Raw genomic sequence first — 21642 nt, 5'->3', positions numbered from 1 at the left:
ATTAAAAGAAAAGAAAAGGAAAAAAAAAAAATATATATATATATATATACACACACACACACACACACACACTTGTAGGACTTCTCAGTTGTTATGAGTTACTTAGTTGTCATCAATCCCACCAGGACATAAGACCACAATAAGAGTCCATTCCTGCTTATCCTGTGTTTTCTTCTCTGTTTATCACCAAGTTTTATTTGTTGTTAATTAGAAATTGATGCGTATGCTGTGTGTGAGAGGTCGATTCATGACGCTCCCTGGTGTGAATGAGTTATGATGAAGTGGAATTTGTGTTGTTCTGCTTTAATAAACACATGCTGTTGAAATTAATTTAGCTCCCAGCTTGATTCCAACACTGAAAAATCCTGCTTAGCATAATAATAAATGGCATAGGGTGAATAGGTGAGTTGTCTGTTGTCTACTGTCTGTCAGTTCCTTAATCACAAATATTAAGACTGCATCATAGCGTGAGCCTGCACTGAATGTTGAATTGTCACTGAATACTGATCATTCACTCACTTTGTAACACCTAAAATGCACATTTCTTTTTTTTAAATTAAAATTATCAAAAAATGTATCCCAGTTTGTGTGAGGTGTAAATACCGTTAATAACCTATTCAAGTTTCTTTTCTTTTTTTTCACACCGCGTTGCATGTAAGGACGGCTGCTCCATTGTTGGTTGTGATGCTGATGTGTTGCCATAGTGATCTGTGAATAAGGCAGGGTTACAAATTGACACAGTGATGACACAGCCATTTCTTGCAGCTAAAGAATTGGATTTTGAATGGAAAAAGGAAGAAATGGAAGAGGCAAAACAAAGAAGTTAATGGCAGTGCTGAGTTGTGGTATTTAGAGGAAAACCTGCAGATGACTTGGCATCTCATGAGTGGATGAAAGACGATGGCACACTAGCTCCTCTTATATACCCAGACATTTTGAATGATATTTTTTAAGTACATGGGGCTTACACCTTACAAGAGTTTGTCACATGTTTGTTACAAGTGTTTGTTTTATCAAGTCACGGGCAGTGGGTTAGGTGATAGCGCTACCCAGCTAATACATAACTTTTTGTCAATGTTATATATTGGTTATATTTAGGTTATGGTTATCAGAAACATTTCTACAATGTTTTCCTAATGTTATTACTTCCTTTTATATATTGAGAAGTCATGTTTATAGTTCAGAGAAATTTGACAAATATATTAACTCTAGTCTCAACATCTTTCTTATTCCAAATTTCTTTCAATAACTTGGTGACTGTATGTAACATTATCAGAATATTCTGGGGACCAAAAAGAAACTTTCCTGAAAAACATTCCCAGAACGTTAGGTCTAATGTTCTCAAAACATTTGTGCTAACATTATTGTCACATTCTGATAACATTTGGCAAACATTCTTACAGCATTTTGGGAACTTTATTTTTGTCACTTGGCAGTTGGTAAACTGAACTGTTTTTCAATGAGGGAACATAAAATTAATCTCCAGTTTGCTGACAGCATGGGCTGCGCATTGCAACAGCACTTACCACCGAAAGCTATAAAAAAAAAACAATAAACTAGAAGCACTCAGAGTGCAAACCTCCGCCAAGGTCATAGGGTCACTGATGTCATGGAATACCCTCTGGCAAAGAGACTTATTCCACGTTATTTCACACATCTACTATCAGGTTTCAGATTCAGTGGTTAACCCTCTGGGGTCCGAGGGCATTTTTTGAACAGTTCACTCGCCTGGCATAAATGTTTTATTATTGCTGTTAACAGCTCTCCCTGCATCCCACAATCAAGTTTTATGTCTTTTTTTCAGGACAACCTGCACTTTCAAAATATATATGCTATAGTTGTGTTTTATAAGTGTAATAAAGGTTTACAATCAGAAATAAGAAAGGAAAAAGTAAAGCGAAAATAATTTTCCACACACATTTATTCAAATCACACAGCAAACTATAATAAACTAGTGACACATCACTCCTAAAAACAATCTTTGGTGTGTCACGTGAGGTGAATCTGCCCTACGATTGGATTTTGGAAAACCAGGTGACGGTGAACCAATTCCGACTGGACACTCACATTGCTCACGTCGTCACACAGCTTCTATGAGGAGTACAAAGATGGTGGACGGTGGCTCGAAAGTCCGCAGAGTTAACTTTCAGCAAAAAAAGTAAGTTTCTATCTCATATCATTAAAAAGTTATTTATAATTTAGTAAAGCTTGGTCTCAGCCGTGTATTTATAAAGAGAAACTGCATGAACTACACAAGTTGTTGTTTTTTTTTTCTAAAAAGTTTATTCAATGAGAAGAAACAAATACTAAATTATTGTTGTGTCATAACTTAATTTTTGTTTAGCCTTTGTGACCCGTCTTCATGAAGTTAGTTGAATGTTGAAATTGGCCCTATCCTGCAATGATTAAGAATCCTTAAAAAAAATTACTGGATCCGGATCGTGTTCCAGATCATTACCAAAATTTAATGACTTCTAAGTTTGGCCAAGATACACCCTTGGTAAAAATTTACTGAAATCCGTTGAGGATTTTTTGAGTAATCCTGCTAACAAACCAACCAACCAACCAACCAACCAACAAACAAATGGACACAATCGGAAAAAAAAACCTCCTTGGCAGAGGTAAAAATTAAAATAAAAACTTCTACTGCTTTCCATAGTGACAAGAACACACATTGTTTTTCTTTAACAATGAGAAAAGACAGGCAGTGGGAGACTGATCATTTAAGTACCTGGTTTTAAGCAGGTAAACATTAATAATTTGTGTGATATTACAGAGAAGAATTGAGATGCAGTGTCACAAAAAAATACTTTTCAGATATCATCATAGCTAAAGCTCCTTGTCTCAATATAACACTACAAAACAGTCCCTCCATGGTCACATTAGCTACAAGCAACAGAAACAAAGTGATTAGCTGATGTCCATTTTCAATCAGAGGGTGTTTTACAGTGAAGACATACGTAAGTGGTCGCAACTCTGCCAGCAAGGAAATGCAAACAGGCAACACGCTGACTGCCAATCTGAATGAAGGCATCATGACATCAGTATAATGTATGTTGGATGCTCGCTCAAACAAAATAATCCAACATGGTAGAATATGCTCAGACAGATCTATTTCTATATAACGTGAAAATGTTTTAGCATTTTTTTTTTGTCTTATACGAGCGAAGCACCGCAACGCTTGCTCATGGTACAGGGAGTCCCAAACAGGAAGTGCCAAATTTTGAGTCCACAGTGAAACAAGAAATGCTAAATGTTGAACAATTCCTGGCATGGGCAAAGCTAGAGCAGAGGCCAGGGTTGCACTGGACTCCCCTGAAATCTGATTGGACACAGATGATTGACATGTAATGGTACTGGCAACTTTAGATCAATAAATCTAAAGTTATCTTTCTTAAACTCAAACTGAAAGCAAATATCTACAACTTGATATAAATTAACTAAAAAATATAAAATACAGCTTCCGGATGAAGTGGTACAGAGGAGGATTTTCTTAAAAAGAAGACCTTATAGTTCAGCTACAATTTGCTAGAAAGTACAGCTGAGATGCAAGCCTAGATTTGATGTTTTGGTGAAAGAAACTTTTGTATTTTTTCATAATTGTTGTAAATAAAGTCCAAGACATATTCAGTGACTTGGAAATGTTTAGGTTTCCATCCCCTGACTTGTCTGAAGAAAACTGGCAATAAAACTATTATTTACAGGTTTTATCAAATTTTAGAGATTTGCTTTCAGTTTGAGTTTGAGGAAGATAATTTTAGAAATTTTTATTCTTTATAATTTTTTGTATTTCTTGTATTTGAAATGGCATAAACAAATTAAAATGTGTGAAATGCCAAGTGTTCCAATACTTTTGGAAACCACAGTATCCTAACCTTATGATGAGTGCAAAATGACTGTGGTATTATTACTGTTTTGTTTAAGAATGTTTAATTTTCACTGTTGCTGTACTTTGTGTGAAATCATAGTCATATCGCATATCATACTGATAGGACAATATTGAGATACGATAATTTTGCAGCATTTTACAGCCCTACTGTCAACTAGCTGAAAAGTCAGAATATTAATTTACATCTACATTTAAAAATGCTTAAAGTGGCAGGGGTTAAGAGCGGAGCTTCCCCAGAAGCTGAAAGAAAAAAAAAAAAGAAAAATGCCCGAAGCTGAAAAGTTTTTGCCATGCTAATGCTCCCCTGAAGCATTTGCTCAAAAAATAGTCTGAAGGATGTAAATGATGTGGTGAGATGCTGAAGCACTTCGTTCGTTCATTCAGTGACATATGCATACTATTTTGTTAAGGTTTGGGAGAAATAAACACTTCTAAATCTAAAAACACCGCTTTTGTAACCGAAAATACCTCTGAGGTGATTTACAAGGCATCTTACACAGATGTTAACATGCTACATAGTGATACAGGAACATCACCGTGAAACATGTACTGAAACAGATCAATCAAAATTTATTTCAGTCAAGCAGTCAAACATGGAGGAAAAGCACATCGTGACAATGTCAGGTTTCCTCATCCTTTATAATTTATCAATAAACATTGTACACAATAACACCAAGTAACCACAAGCTGACCACAACCCAAGAAAGCCCATCAAGCAACAAATGTCAACTGGTTGTGGCCCTCATTTGTAGCTAATCTGACCATAGGGTAAAACTCGAGTGTATCTTTCAATAAGTAAATTGTTGTGAACTTGCCAACAGTGAAAAATGACTGCATCTCACATCAGCCACAGCTGAAGACAGTAATTTTGGTATAATGATCAAATCAAATCAATTTTATTTATATAGCGCCAAATCACAACAAACAGTTGCCCCAAGGCACTTTATATTGTAAAGCAAAAGCCATACAATAACCAGTCCCAGCAGAAGACTGCCCCTCCCTGAGCCTGGTTCTGCTGGAGGTTTCTTCCTGTTAAAAGGGAGTTTTTCCTTCCCACTGTTGCCAAGTGCTTGCTCACAGGGGGTCGTTTCGACCGTTGGGGTTTTTACGTAATTATTGTATGGCCTTGCCTCACAATATAAAGCGCCTTGGGGCAACTGTTTGTTGTGATTTGGCGCTATATAAATAAAATTGATTGATTGATTGAATTACAGAAAAACCCCAACGGTCAAAACGACCCCCTGTGAGCAAGCAATGATAATGATAATGATTGGTATGGCAGTTTTTCTACCGTCAACAGGTGAAGGCAGATTAAGTCTAGGGGTTCCAGTGTATGTGTTACAAGTGAAAAATGTAGCCACATTGTTAAAGATGAGAATGTGTCCATCCACTACAGAAAGGTTAGAACAGCAAAATGCACAAAGAAACAAACAACTATGGCATGAAAACATTAATTACCCACACAACACGTCATGACGTCAACTCTGCAAGCCCAATACAATATATTGATTGCGACATATTAGGTGAATTCTCAAAGAAAGCACTAGTGTCATGAATGGTGACAACATTACTGGTGAGTTTGGTTCACTGAGTTGTGTACTCGGGTTGATCAATTGGTCAGGCCGATTGTCACTCATTTTCATATCAAACGTTAACAGTTTTCACTGGAATTGTTTCCAAACTATACAAACTGTTCACCATTTACAAAGGATCAGAAACTTTAGTGCTAAGCGCCCATTAAAAAGCCGCAGAGCAACTTAACAATCACAGACCATCATCTTCACCGCACAGCCTCAGCTAAACAGGAAAGTGTGAACAACTGATTCAGAAAGTTTTTCTATCCAAGTAATGCAATCTCAGTTTAAAAAAACTGTCAAAATGACAGAATAACTCTCTGCCTCACTGGATTAAAGCTATTGTGTGTAAATTTACATTTACAGTCAGTGTCACAGTGTTAAACTGAGAGACAAAGCTCTTTCTCACTGGAGTAAAGCTACTGTGTGTCAGTTTTGAAGTAGAGAGCAAATGCTATGTCCATTAACCCTCTGGGGCCGACGCCGTCGTATACGATGGCTGAGACCAAGCTTTACTAAATTATAAATAACATTTTGATGATATGAGATAGAAACTTACTTTTTGCTGAAAGGTTAACTCCACAGACTTTCGAGTCGGCCATCTTTGTACTCCTCATAGAAGCTGTGTGATGACGTGCGCAATGTGAGTGTCTAATCGGAATTGGTTCACCGTCACATGGTTTTCCAAAATCCAATCATATGGCAGATTTACCTCACGTGATAAACCAAAGATCGTTTTTAGCAGTGATATGCTACTAGTTGGCCGGTCTGAATAGCCATCTGGCTGCTTGCATTGAAATAAATGCAGTCAGATCTTTGGACCAAAAAATGACTTATATTTACACATAAGATCCTTCTGAATGTAGTAAAGTAAATCTGCAAGCCCAGATCTGTCATTCAACGGAGAAATCTTCATTTAAAAATGACAAATTTACAGCTAAAATGTAGCCCTCCGCAAAACTGTCAGCACATCCGAGACGTTGCTGAGACGCAAGAGAGAAGACCCTATCCCAGCATGCATTGCGCGCGCCAACTGTAATTTGTGGATTTACGTCAGTTTGCATCTCTTACAAAGCACCTTTTTACTGTCTTATACAAAAGGATCGACTTTTTTTAAAACTTCATATTGTCTTGCGGTACATTTGGTGAGTATACATTTCTTTTATTTTTGCTTGAAAATTATTTTTGGGGACTTTTTCATACGCCAATTTGATTGAATCGTGTTGCACTGAAAATCTACTGTCTTTAGCCTCCGGTGTTACCATTGCGGGGTACGGATGCGGGACCCGCAAAGAATCCAAGTCATTAAAAAGATACAAACCTCTCTCAATGAACACAGAGCTCTGCGGCTGCGATTACCGAGACCGTGCGGCACTGCGGATTTTTCTGCAAGAAGTCTGTCCTTGCGGGATGCCGGAGCGCTCTGCATCAAAACAGCGAGTGTAGTCTCTGGACTTGTTGCCAAGTTGGCCGCACCTCCATTCAGTAGACAGGGAGGTGGTGCCGGAGTTGGCCGCAGCTCTGCACAGCAGACACAGGGGGCGGTGTGAGTGGCCCGCTGCGGTGTTTACAGAGGCCGCAGACTCGGTAAGCGCATCAGAGGCAGTGAGAGCAAGGCGTTGAGGAAGAACATCGCCCGCTGTCCGATGTCGCCGCTGATCTGAGCACGCAGAGCTGTATCTCGCATTCATTGCAGCTTACTTTTGGATGTTGAAACCAGGATGTGTATAACAGTAACATTATTAACAGATAAAATCAATTTCAATACAAGAACGGACTGAAGGCGTTAGCGCTCCGTCTTCTCCTCACGTCAGTGCAATGTCCCGGATGTACAAACAGATTTCGCGGAGGGCCAAATTTTAGCTGCATTTTTAAACAAAGATTTCTCCACTGAATTACAAATTTGGGCTTGCAGATTTACTTTACTGCATTGATAAGGATCTTATAAATACATATCAGCTATTTCTTTCTGAGATCTGACCACATTTATTTCAGTGCAGGTCTACTTTAACATATGAATCGCTACTGTCTGTTTTGTAACAAAGTCCCGCCCACAGCATTGTTTGTTTGTTGATTTGTTAGACATCACAAGTTCAGATCAGTGCTGAAGGCTGCTGTCCCACAGACTGGCACAGAAGAAGGTGGCAGTGTGCAGACTGAAGCTGTGTCAGCTGTATTTATTTATTTGTTCAACTTCATAATAATCTTATTTATAGCTCCTTGCACTTTTTGTGTGGATGTTATGTTAAAAATGTTATGTTAAGAAATGTTAAGAAATGTTAAGAAAGTTTTGTGTTAAGAGTGTGTTATACATAGTGTTGACACCTTTTTGACACTTTTTACTGCAGGCAAATATCAGCCTCAGATATCAGTACCGGCCACCAAAGCTTGTTGGTAATCATATCTGTATTGGCCCTTAAAAATCCATATCGGTGAAACCTATTGGGTACACAGGTACATTTGTCTCATACTCGATTCCAAGCATCAGGGATGTGCCAGTTAAGCCTAATCCTAATGCTCTCGCTTCACACTTTCACGTCATCCTTTCCCTTCATCTTGTACATTCACATGAATGTGCAAAGGGAAAGGGACTGTGAAAGGGTGAAGTGGAAGAAGGCAGAGATTGGGACTTGAAGTAGCACACACACAGTGGGGCACACCATGATAAGGTACGGTAGCAAGTTCTTTTCTTCACTGTCTTTGTACAGTGCCAAAATGGAACCATTCAGATACCCCTTCTGCTGCTGGGTGAGCAGGAGGGAGACATTCAGCACCATACCCAGACGTTCCTCAAGCCAGCCGCCTTCTGCACAGAAAGCCAGTGCTCCCTTTATCCACATCAGGAGTTCACTTACTCGAATACCGTGCATCCAGAAAGTATTCAGAGCGCTTCACTTTTCCACATTTTGTTATGTTTACAGCCTTATTCCAAAATGGATGAAATTCATATTTTCCTTAAATTTATACACACAATAACCCATAATAAAAATGTGAAAAGGTTTGCTGAGATTTCTGCAAATTTATTAAAAATAAAAAAGCACATGGCAGCCTCCCTGGAGTTTGCCAAAAGGCACCTGAAGGACTGTCAGACCATGAGATATAAAATTCTGTGGTCTGATGAGACAAAGATTGAACACTTTGGTGTGAATGCCTCACATCATATTTGGATGAAACCAAGCACCATCCCTACAGTGAAGCATGGTGGTGGCAGCATCATGCTGTGGGGATGTTTTTCAGCGACAGGAACTGTGAGACTAGTCAAGATTGAGGGAAAGATGAATGCAGCAATGTACAGAGACATCCTGGATGGAAACCTACTACAGAGCGCTCTTGACTTCAGACTAGGGTGACGGTTCATCTTCAGCAGGACAATGTCCTTAAACACACAACCAAGATATAAAAGGAGTGGCTTCAGGACAACTCTGTGAATGTCCTTTGTCCCAGCCAGAGCCCAGACCTGAATCTGATTGAACATCTCTGGAGAGATCTGAAAATGACTGTACACCGACGCTCCCCATCCAACCTGATGGAGCATAAAAGGTGCTGCAAAGAGGAATGGGCAAATGTGCCCAAAGATAGATGCGACAAGCTTGTGGCATCATAATAAAGAAGACTGACTTGAGGCTGTAATTGCTGCCAATGGTGCATCAACAAAGTATTGAGCAAAGGGTGTGAATATCTATGTACATGATTTCTTAGTTTTTTTTATTTTTAATAAATTTGAGAAAATTAAAACAAAAACAAAAAACACCTTTTTTCATGTCAAAAAATGAATTTACTCCATTTTGGAATAAGACTGTGCTCTCCTGTGCTGTGCTACTCTGCTCTTTCCGCTAACTGGCAGTCGGCACAATGTAGGTCAGCAAGCACATGATGTCACAACAGAGAGGATCATGCACTGTGTTCATAATGTTTCTTAAGAGGTTGATGTCGTCGCTACAGTTGTATTTTGGGGTGTATGGTTGTGGGCAGGCTACTACCAGTTGTTAGTGATAATATCTGATTGAAATATTATGACAATTAAGTGAAGTGTGAGGTGAGTTGCATGTGTACCAGCTGGTGAGTTGATTGGTTGGATGGAGGACAAGGTGTGGGTGTGTGGCAAGGAGTGGATGGTGGTGTGGCAAGGAGTGATTGGTGGAGAGTGCAAGTGCGGCGGGATTTGGCGCTGACAGAACACTGAGGACACTGAAGTCAACAAGGGCTGGACTGAGGCTTGACAGAGGCTGACTGAGGGTGGTGTTGGAACTTGATTGCGGGCGCATCCCTCAACTCCAGCCACAGATTTGGCCGAGGTTATGGTAATTACTGACCAATACAGATCTTCCAAGCACTTGGCTTCCACACCATAGCCACTGACGCTGTCATTATTTTGGTGTGATTCCTTGTCTGAATCGTTGGATCTGATCCAGAATACAGATTTTGTGGCCATGTAAATTTAACACTGAAATCCCATTTAATGTATATTTTACATTATATCTTAATCAAATGTGCAACAATCACTCTCATATTTGAAAGTGAGGTGCTGACTGGCACTCACCATCTTGATCCGGATTGTGGATTTTGTGGACATTTGAATTTAATACTGAAAAGCCCATCTGGTGTCGATTTTGCATTATATCTCAAACAAAAGTGTTCAATCACTCTCATTTTTCTGTTATGGATTTACAACACCAAAATTGGATGGAGGTTCCAATTTTATGCCTGTTTGTCTGTCTTCCCGTTATCAATCAGAAACCAAGTACCACAAAGCAATGACAAAGCGTGCATCGCAGAGATAACCAATGTTCTGTGAAAATTATCTGAAAAAGAATTCAGAAACCGAAAAAGTTAGAAAAAAAAAAACCTGACAACACCACAAAAACCTTCAATTAAGTGAATGAACTCAATACATACGAGGTCTGTCAATAAAGTATAGGTCCTTTTATTTTTTTCAAAAACTATATGGATTTCATTCATATGTTTTTACGTCAGACAAGCTTGAACCCTCGTGCGCATGCGTGAGTTTTTCCACGCCTGTCGGTGACGTCATTCACCTGTGAGCACTCCTTGTGGGAGGAGTCGTCCAGCCCCTCGTCGGAATTCCTTTGTCTGAGAAGTTGCTGAGAGACTGGCGCTTTGTTTGATCAAAATTTTTTCTAAACCTGTGAGGCACATCGAAGTGGACACGGTTCAAAAAATTAAGCTGGTTTTCGGTAAAAATTTTAACGGCTGATGAGAGATTTTGAGGTGATACTGTCGCTTTAAGGACTTCCCACGGAGCGGGACGTCGCGCAGCACTCCCAGGCGCCGTCGTCAGCCTGTTTCAAGATGAAAACCTCCACATTTCAGGCTCTATTGATCCAGGACGTCGTGAGAGAACAGAGAAGTTTCAGAAGAAGTCGGTTTCAGCATTTTATCCGGATATTCCACTGTTAAAGGCGATTTTTTTTAATGAAAGACGTGCGGAGGGATTGCAGCATCGGCTCGCAGCCGCCGCGACGCTCCGTCACAGGAAAAACACCTCTGTTGGAAGCCTTAAGGACAGGTTGGAACATGCCCAGCTGTTAAACAATTTCTCATATACTCACTCCACTGAAAGCCATCAAAAGCCACCCGGATTTTACAAATGGTTATCAACACGGAGGTGTTTTCCCTGTGCCGCCGCACCGCACCGGCTGCGTCCTGATGCGCGGACCCGTCCGCACGTCTTTCATTAAAAAAATCTCCTTTAACAGTGGAATATCCGGATAAAATGCTGAAACCGACTTCTTCTGAAACTTCTATGTTCTCTCACGACATCCTGGATCAATAGGGCCTGAAATGTGGAAAATCTCTCATCAGCCGTTAAAATTTTCACCGAAAATCAGCTTAATTTTTCGAACCGTGTCCACTTCGATGTGCCTCACAGGTTTAGAAAAAATTTCGATCAAACAAAGCACCAGTCTCTCAGCAAATTCTCAGACAAAGGAATTCCGATGAGGGGCTGAACAACTCCTCCCACAAGGAGTGCTCACAGGCGAATGACGTCACCGACAGGCGTGGAAAAACTCACGCATGCGCACGAGGGTTCAAGCATGTCTGACATAAAAACATATGAATGAAATCCATATAGTTTTTGAAAAAAATAAAAAGGACCTATACTTTATTGACAGCCCTCGTACTCATGACATTTGATCACATCTAATTTAGCTTATGAAAAGCCACTTCCAACAGGACTCTGACCTTGAAAATTTTTTCCAAGGTAAAATTTTGTGGAATTGTCAACTAGTTTTGGCAGAGGTTTGCACTCTATGAGTGTGGTCTTCTAGTTAAAACCAGTGGTGGGCAAAGCTAACCAAAACATTTGCTTTGATAACAGATAATCAGCTAACTGAAAAGTTATCTTTTGTAAAGCTAAACTGATAAACCACCCAAAAATTTATCGGAAGCTACAGATAACAGATAACCAATAAGTTCCAGTATTGTCTCTGGTACACATGCAACAACTAACAAGCTGATTTTGAGTTTTAACACCACGATTGCTTCTGGTAGCAAAAAGCGACTACAGACCCAAACAATGAGTTAGCACTTCTGTCTTTGAGCGTCCTGCCCACTGCTGGAAGCTCCTGTTTACTACATAGCTTCCAGCAGAGAAGCAAATGAGAGGAGCAGCGAAGCTCAACTCTCTACTCAATAGCAGCGTTGCCATGAGGCGGAGATGTTGGAAATTAAAGCAGTGCTGACTTATGGTTTGGTTTATAAATAAAATTAATACTGATAAAATAACTCCACTAATGTCAATTCGGTCATTTGTACAAAGTTGAAATATAACATATATCTTTTAATGTTGAATAATGCACTAATTCTGAAGTTTTTTAACAAAAAGACAGATGGCAAAAGATTATGGGTAAAATGTGCCTCCGCTAACACTGATTGATTGACTCATTAATTCTATGTAAACCAACACGTTAATGTGAGGTGTGTCATGTGTTGGTGTTTACAGATAAATGTGCTTTTGTAAAATATGCCATTTTTTTTTATTTGTAAAGAAAGGCATTTAAAAAAAAGCCAAGTTGTAATTAGATAACCGTCTGATATAACCGGTGTCAAAATAAATAGAACACTGCCAACTACTGGACGCTCAGTACTAGGGTGAATACTGCCATGAACACTACTGGCCAGTAGATGGCAGTAGAGACCGTGAGAACTTGCCAAAACAAAATTCCAGATAATCCGTGTCTGGTACACTGAAGATGCGTGGAATTTAATAAACGTAAACTGAATTTCAGACAGCTTATATATATATTACTCTGGAACAAAGACAACAGACAGTGTTTGACATATGAGGTTTATTAGAAAACTAACCGGCAGTTTTATAAAAAAAAAAAAAAAAAAATATGGATTTGAATCACGTGCGATTACACCAGACATGCTTGAACCCTCGTGCGCATGCGTGAGTTTTTTCACGCGTCGGTGACGTCATCTGCCTGTGGGCAGGCTTTGAGTGAGCACTGGTCCAGCCCTCTCAGCTGAAATCCTTTGTCTGAGACGCTGCTGGAGACGGCGCGCATTGCTTTATCAAAATTTTTTCGTGACCTGTGAGGGATATCCGAGTGGACATTATTCGAGAAATTCTGCTGGTTCTCGGTGAAAAGTTTAACGGCTGATGAGAGGTTGTGGAGTTTCTTTCGCTTTAAGGACAGCTCACAAAGCGGATCGGCGCGGCGCGGTAGGAGGTGGCATCCGTCTGGCTGTTTCGAGCTGAAAACATCCTAATTTAAGGCTCTGTTCACCCAGGTCATCGTCAGAGAACAGAGAAGTTTCAGAAGAAGTCGGCATGAGGAGTTTATGCGGACATTCCACTGTTAAAGGAGATTTTGTAATGAAAGAACGTGCGGGCAAATTCGCCGAGTCGGTTCCGTGACGACGCCGCAAATCCATCTGCGCCGCGACAGGAAAAACACCTCCGTGTTGAAAACCATTTGAAAATTCAGGCGGCTTTTGATGGCTTTCAACAAGTGAGTATCTGAGAAATTGTTTAACAGCTGGGCATGTTCCAACTTGTCCGTTAAGGTTTCCAGTGGAGGTGTTTTTCCTGTCGCGACCCCCCCGCGGTCGGGTCCGGCCCGACATGCGAATCTGCCCGCACGTTCTTTCATTACAAAATCTCCTTTAACAGTGGAATGTCCGAATAAACTCCTCATGCCGACCTCTTCTGAAACTTCTCTGTTCTCTGACAATGACCTGGGTGAACAGAGCCTGAAATGTGGAAGTTTTCAGCTTGAAACAGCGAGACGACGACGCCTCAAAGCACAGATCGCCGTCAGGCGCCGTGGGCCGTCCTTAAAGCAACACTTACACACCAAAATCATTAAAATTTTTAACGAAGACCAGCTGAATTTATTGAATGGTGTCCACTCAGTTGTGCCTTACAGTTTTTGAAAAAATTTTGATCAAACAAAGCAGCAGTCTCTGAGCCATTCCTAAACAATGAAAAAATCGACGAGAGGGTGGGCCACTCCTCACTCAAAGACTGCCCACAGGCGAATGACGTAACCGACAGGCGTGAAAAAACTCTTGCATGCCCACGAGGGTTCAAGCATGTCTGATGTAATCACACGTGATTCTAATCCATATGGTTTTTGAAAAAAAATAATAAGGTCGGATACTTTTCTAATAGACCTCGTAAGCAGGATGTTAAAGAGCAAACAGGAATCGAGATTGCAATGATTCCAATTGAAAATAACGGAGAAGCAACCTGAGCTTTTTCTAGCATTTTTACATAAAACAAACACAATAACAACGTCTACCCAGAGAATATATTCATGAGAGTTTTAGGCACAATATACAAAGAGTTTAATGCTGTTGTCTGTGTGGAGCCTGATCAGAGCGTCTCAAATGCATTTCTCCTGACGTGACTAGACTGCGATTACCCATAATGCACCAGCAGCATGTCCACACTAAAACCTTCAAAATTAGGGCATTACTTTAAAACTAAAACATAGCTGATATTTTCACTTTATAAAACTTCAGACATGACGTTAATTTAAATAACTTGTCCGAAATAAGTTTGGTTAAAATTTGAACCATAAGTTAAAGCTGTATGCCTCTGGATGACTTGGGTGATATTGCCAGCGTATCAGTATGGGGTCAAAAGAAATGAGCCTTTTTTTGTGACCAGTTCTCCTTTGCCTGCAGAGGATAGAGCGGTTTCTCTGTTTATGGAGGATAGAACTGCATATTTACTATAAAACATTTAACAGGTAAGTGCTTAACTGATTTTAGATCTCATAGATGTTTGTAACTATGAAGCTTTGTTTACCAGGTCTGCAAAACTATGTTAGCGGTCTAAAAATTATTGGACCAAAACTTATCGGGAGATAATTAGTTCGATGATGGTTTTCAAAGTGGTAATGATGGTTTTCAAAAGCGGATTAGTGGAACTGTGCCCACCACTGGTTAAAACTGCTATTCTTTGGCTTTTACAGAAACAGTATGTAAGGACATGAACCCAGGAGGCTTCACAAAGACATGAGCAAAAAGACGATATATTTTAGAAGAAAAATACTTTCATCAAAACTGTCAACAAAATGACACAAAAGCAAAGGCAAATTTGGATTTACCAGAAAAACTGAATAACATTCACATTAATTATTCATATTAAATGAATTAAAATGGATTTTTAGCATATGCAGTGTTTGCTGTCTTACCTGACTGATGTTCCACTGGCCTGGCTGCTGTGGCGACTGCATGGTGTATATGTTCTGATTTTGGCTGGGGGGTGTTACACCCTGCTGTATGCCCAGGTAGCTACCATTGGGCAAAGCCATGCCAGACATCACAGGCCCCCCACTCATCATGTCAGTGGGTACAATGGCTCCACCAATGGCTGGAGGGAACTGCATCTGAGACTGGCCCATGTACATACCTGCCAGAGCAAAGAGGAGCACACACAGTTACACAGTTTATAAGATAAAACATATTTTTCAATTTCTTATCTTGTGTCCATTTCACAATAATAAAGCCATATACTGATAATGATTAAAAATAGACATGTCAAATTCCTCTCTTTTAGCTTGCTATAAAATAGGTATTGCCAGTGGTGGAGGAAGTACAGAGTGTCAGTACTAAAGTAAAAGTACAAATAACCAAAGAAATATTTACTTGAGTAAAAGTAGAAATACGACAATGACCACACTGCTTGAGAAAAAGTCAATATTAGCTGCTTTTAAATGTATTTTTATGTATTAAAAGTAAAAGTACTAGCATATCGATTAATGTCCAGATTATAATAAAAACTGTATGGAGTGTTGCATTTTTAGGATAACAGAATTATGCTTACCATCTGTGTTACATTATGACTTACAATTCTGGATATTGCAAAAGGTGATCTGGAGAATTAAATATCAATAAGCAAAATCAAACAAAGAACACTGGTTATACAGGGTGAACACAAAAAACACCCCTTGGTTTCAAATAATTCTAATATCAAAAGTCGCATGAATAATTTTACAATTTTGAAGAAGAAGAATCTGCAAAAGAGAAAAAAACTTGATGAGCCTCTGCAACTGTTGATACCAAAATTGTAAAATTACTCATGTGACTTTTGATATTACACATATTTGAAACCAAGGAGTGTTTTTGTGTTCATCCTGTACATCTTTAAAAGATTTAGTCCATGTCCTTTAAACACTGATAAGATTTTATACTTCAGTTTACAAAAAAAAAACTTAAACATAAGCAGTAACAATAAGCATTCCCAAACACTAAATTCAAATCACTTAAAGCAGTATTACAGTAAGCAGGATTGCTTCCTGTTCAGAAGTTATGCATTTTGCGACATGAACTAACTTACTGCAAAATGCAGTGGATTTGTTTACAAGCTGTGGAAACAGTTAGCATATGTTTGGCAAAATGGTGTGGACTAGAAAAGTAAAAAAGAAATGTACAACCCCAGTTCCAATGAAGTTGAGACGTTGTGTAAAATGTAAATAAAAATAGAATACAATGATTTGCAAATCCTCTTCAACCTATATTCAATTGAATACACCACAAAGACAAGATATTTAATGTTCAAACTGATAAACTTTATTGTTTTTGTGCAAATATTTGCTCATTTTGAAATGAGCCTGCAACACGTTTCAAAAAAGTTGGGACGGGGCAATACAAGACTTGGAAAGTGGATGAATGGTCAAAGAACACCTGTTTGGAAACAGGTGAGTGTCATGATTGGGTATAAAAGGAGCATCCCCAAAAGGCTCAGCCATTCACAAGCAAAGATGAGGTGAGGATGACCACTTTGTTAACAACTGCGTGAAAAAATAGTCAAACAGTTTAAGAACAATGTTTCTCAATGTGCAATTGCAAGAAATTTAGGGATTCCATCTTCTACAGTCCATAATATAATCAGAAGATTCAGAGAAACTGGAGAACTTTCTACGTGTAAGTAGCAAGTGACCTTCGATCCCTCAGGCAGCACCGCATTAAAAACTGACATCATTGTGTAAAGGATCTTACCGCGCAGACTTCAGAAAGCCATTGTCAGTTAACACAGTTTGACGCTACATCTACAAGTGTAAGTTAAAACTCTACCATGCACAGCGAAAGCCATACATCAACAATATCCAGAAACGCTACCGCCTTCTCTGGGCCCAGACACAAAGTGGTGTGATGTGATCTGATGAATCCACATTTTGAATTGTTTTTGGAAATCATGGAAGTTATGTCCTCCAGACAAAAAAGAAAAAAGACCATCGAGATTGTTACCAGCGCAAAGTTCAAAAGATAGCATCTGTGATGGTATGGGGGTGTGTTAGTGCCCATGGCATGGACAACTTACACATCTGTGATGGCACCATCAGTGCTGAAAGGTACATCCAGGTTTTGGAGCAACACATGCTGCCATCCAAGCAAGGTCTTTTTCAGGGAGGTCCCTGCTTATTTCAGCAAGACAATGCAAAGCCACATTCTGCACGTGTTACAACAGCGTGGCTTCATAGTAAAAGAATGTGGGTACTAGACTGGCCTGCCTGCAGTCCAGACCTGTTGCCCATTGAAAATGTGTGGCACATGCAGCACGATGGCCTCGATTAGACCTGATTAAATAGAATATATTAATCCTCTCTCAACCACAAAAACCCACTGGGACAGAGACTGTGTTTCCACCTCAGTGGAGAAATTCGTAAGTCATCTGGAGATCTTCAGATAAGTTTTGGAGACATTCTCCCATGGTCCAACACTGACTTCCAGAGAAAAACAAGGTTGTAATTCGTGAACTACATGACATGATAATGGCTTAACGTCAGAATCTGAGCTTCTTCAGGACAGGAGAAACCCAAACCTTTATGGTCAAGATAAGACAGGACCTCTCCTCATCCAGGCGGGGACCCTTCCCCCCATGACCAGATGTGCCATAAATCATAGATTCTTCACAACTAACTTATCTTGAGTGAAACAAAGACCTTTGGTTTGAAATAAGAATTTACATCAGTATGTCTCTCATTTATATCTAAAGAGTTATAATGTTGTTGCATTTATTATTCAAACAAAATGCTTTGCATGTAGTCATTCCATTTATTGATGTGCTCATGTTAACTGGTGTGTGTGTGTGTGTGGCCTTTCTGCAGAATATGCTGATGTTGAAGTACTCTGTTTATCCAAAGGAGGTGTTTAAATGTCTCGTAATAATGAGTTAATTTGGGTGCCTTAGAACAAATAGTATTTCAAATTAATTAATGTGTTTAAATAGTTGAATCATTTCTGCCTGCTCTAAGACATGAAGTGTCTGTGAGATCACATACCCTCAATGGGCGGAGTTTAGTGATGAAAGTCCCCCTTTCAAAGTTAGAACAGAGTCTTTCTCTGCCCTTCTCCCCCGCTCAGCACTCTGCTTTCCCTCTCTCTTTTGCGTAACGCTTAATTCCATTTTGGGCCAAGAGCCATTGCTAAGCTAAGCTAACACATGGCATTTATTCATTCTTTACCTTTGGGACAAACTCAAATTTAACCTGACGCTTTTAAGGTGCGTCAAGCTTTTGAACTTTTAAGAGAACTTCCGAGCTGAGCTCTTCAAATTAAGAGTGATTTTACGGAAAAAGCGACTTTTCCTTTTTCATTCAATTTTCAACGCTCTTATTAAAGTTTTACTTTTTCTAAAGTCACAAAGACTTTAATTTGGTCCAACCATTTTGAAAGCTACTAAGAACCATTTTCAACAAACACTTTCCACCCATGGGTCACTGTAAGCTGACAACTTCGCTGATTCCACACCTGACTGCAGCAGCCGGCAAAACCAGCCGACACCAGTCCTGGGATCACACCGGGGACACCTGAGTGAACCCCTCTGACCCAGGTGAGCTCACGCTGCCCGATATCGACGACGGACGGACGGAACCAGCCCTCCAACAGCAGCTAATCGACCCAGTCCAGGCTCCATGGTTTGCTGTCAATGAGTACAGGTGGCTCCTCATCTCTTTAAAGACATTCTTGTAATATTCTATTTCATAATTGGCTTCAAAATTCATCACTAAATTTCAATCAGATTAATTTACTTAAAGTTTTAAGCTTCACCTCTTTTTTCCATCGTCTCATGAGTGAGTAAGAAAATTGTTTCCCTGAATGAAAGTATTTTTCATCACTGTCTATAAAATGCCAGTCAAATGTTCATTTCTTGTATAAATTATAATTAAATTGTAAATATTTTCTGCTGTAGTTTATTTTGGGTACAGAAGGAAACTTGGTCAACCGTATAGAAGAATTCATGATTTTCAGATCAGAGAGTGATTAAACCAACTCGAGACTAATTCATTCATTTGAGACTGATAAATTAATGTTTAAATTATGGTACTTATGCCATATAAAAAAAGAATAAGTGGTGCCCCATTAATACTTAAATAATAAGTATTAAACCTTAAGTCAATTATTTCGGTGACCCGTTATTTTGGGGCCTAATCCAGTCTAATTCAATTTGGGAGTTTAATTTCTTATTCACTACAACTAAATGCTACATATCAAGGGTCCCCGTAGTGAGGCCTGAATATATGTAAAGCAGTGTCTCCACTCAAATCACCAATAATCACTACTTTCTACATTTTTATTGGTGCCTGCGTGTGAGGCTTTATCATTAATATTCACTACATTATTATTGGTGCCTCCAGGTGAGGTTTAACCCATATTCGTTACATTATTATTGGTGTCCCGTGTGGAGGCATTAAAATTGTTACATTATTATTGGTGTCCCGTGTGGAGGCATTAAAATTGTTACATTATTATTGGTGTCCCGTGTGGAGGCATTAAAATTGCTACACACATTATGAAGCTCAAAATACGACAACAGAGACCCTGGACTGTTGAACAACTGAAGTCACGCATCAAGCAAGAATGGGAAAGAATTCCACCTCCAAAGCTTCAACAATTAGTGTCCTCAGTTCCCAAATGCTTATTGAGTGTTGTTAGAAGGAAAGGTGATGTAACACAATGGTAAACATTCCACTGTCCCAGCTTTTTTGAAACATGTTGCAGGCAACCATATCAAAATGAGCAAATATTTGCACAAAAACAATATAGTTTATCAGTTTGAAGATTAAATATCTTGGCTTTGTGGTGTATTCAATTGAATATAGGTTGAAGAGGATTTGCAAATCATTGTATTCTGTTTTTATTTACATTTTACACAACATCCCAACTTCATTGGAACTGGGGTTGTAGTAGAGCAGAAAGTACAAATACCTGCTGCAAAATGTAACTAAGTAAAAGTTGAAAATATGAGATGAGATATACTTTATTGATCTCACAGTGGAGAAATTATGTTTACACTCCAGTTACCTCAGACAGCAATTAGTCCACAATTACTTGTTTACTGTAATAATGGCACACATCAGAATTAAAGACAGCACATACACATTTGACATTGTTTATGTGCACCAAATATGAAGAAGTTCGTTATCCGAATGGAGGCAAGTGGGTGAAGGTCACACAGCAACCTTGAGATGTGCCACCATCAGCTTGGGGGAGGAACGGGGACCAGCAGCAGCTAAAACTGCACCGCCCCCGCAGAAGGGGGAATGAGTGACGTGAGCAGAAGCCGGAGTGGGGGGTGTTTGATGGGGGGTAGGAGGGGGTGGGGGGGGTGGGGGAGTGGAGCATATTTCAGTCCTATGAAAACAGTTTATCGTCTTTGTGAGTTGAGATAAGAAAGAACCAAATGATCACCAAGGCCAGAAGACATTGCTCTGGAGGAAAACAGTTGGGCAGTTTGTCCTTCAGTCTTCATTAGCCAGCCGTGTTGTGGTTTGAGCAGTGAAATACACTTTTTACAGTTCCACTTGAACAACCAAATCCCAATTATGAATTAAGAATATTCCCAATTATGAATTAAGAATATTCACCGGCCTCCAAAATCTTCAACTTCAACTGCAAGGCACGCATCTGCTCCAAGATGTCATCCAATTTGCGTCTGAGTTCAAGAGTCATCGCAGTCTGAGAAAGCACTGCCTTGCCAACCTCATTAATCATGACGGACAAGCGAGGGGCCGTGGTTTTGATGCCGCCGTCTTGCCAATTTTCCGGTAGATCAGGGCAGCACATAAGCCAGAAAGTACCAACCCTGCTACCATAAGACCAAAAATGAATAAATCCTCGATGTCAACGGAGAAAGGCGCCAAGCATGCAATATGCCAAGACCCCCCAGGAGTCGAGAACATAGCCCGCAGGATACATTCCATCTGGGCATGTAGGATCCCCTGGTCCTGACCTTCTTGTAGAAAAAATGGTGTCAATAGCATTTAGAGACCAGCTGATCAATTCCATGGTAAATCCAATAGTACTCCAACTGATCCAGTATCCAATATAATTTGAGGAATTCACAGTCTGGTGAAGTAGGGACTTGAAGGTTAAAGCAGAGAGCAGAGATAAGGGAGAGTGGAGGAGATGCAACAGCCCTCGTCGGAGTCCCATGCTGGAAATGATTTGATTCTACTTAAGTAAAGTACAGATATGGAAAAAATGTACTTAAGTACCATAACAAAGTATTTGTACCTCGTTACACTCCACCACTGGGTAGTGCAGTCATCTGGTCAACTTTATTTAGAAGTTCTGAGGTTGAAATACAAGCTTTGGTGTGATAATTTTTTTCACAGTAGCTTGCCCCAAACTGTGAAACAAGTTACCCGTGACTTACAGACTGTTAGTGACCTAGCACTTTTTGCAGCTGCTCTGGTT

General features: G+C 39.7%; 1 protein-coding gene across 4 annotated transcripts in view; it reads right to left on the bottom strand.

The window, feature by feature from the left end:
• Positions 1–21642, bottom strand: part of LOC117523099 (stromal membrane-associated protein 1-like) — a 496829-nt gene that overhangs the window by 14933 nt on the left and 460254 nt on the right. For all 4 annotated transcript variants that reach the window (XM_034184516.1, XM_034184517.1, XM_034184514.1 and 1 more), the window contains exon 10: positions 15135–15352. In XM_034184516.1, the coding sequence (XP_034040407.1) occupies positions 15135–15352 (218 nt within the window). The remainder of the gene's footprint in view (positions 1–15134; positions 15353–21642) is intronic.

Source organism: Thalassophryne amazonica, chromosome 13 (assembly GCF_902500255.1).
Source record: "Thalassophryne amazonica chromosome 13, fThaAma1.1, whole genome shotgun sequence".
Taxonomy (NCBI): domain Eukaryota; kingdom Metazoa; phylum Chordata; class Actinopteri; order Batrachoidiformes; family Batrachoididae; genus Thalassophryne; species Thalassophryne amazonica.
Note: the sequence above shows the minus strand (reverse complement) of the source record. Positions and strands in the feature narration are given on the sequence as shown.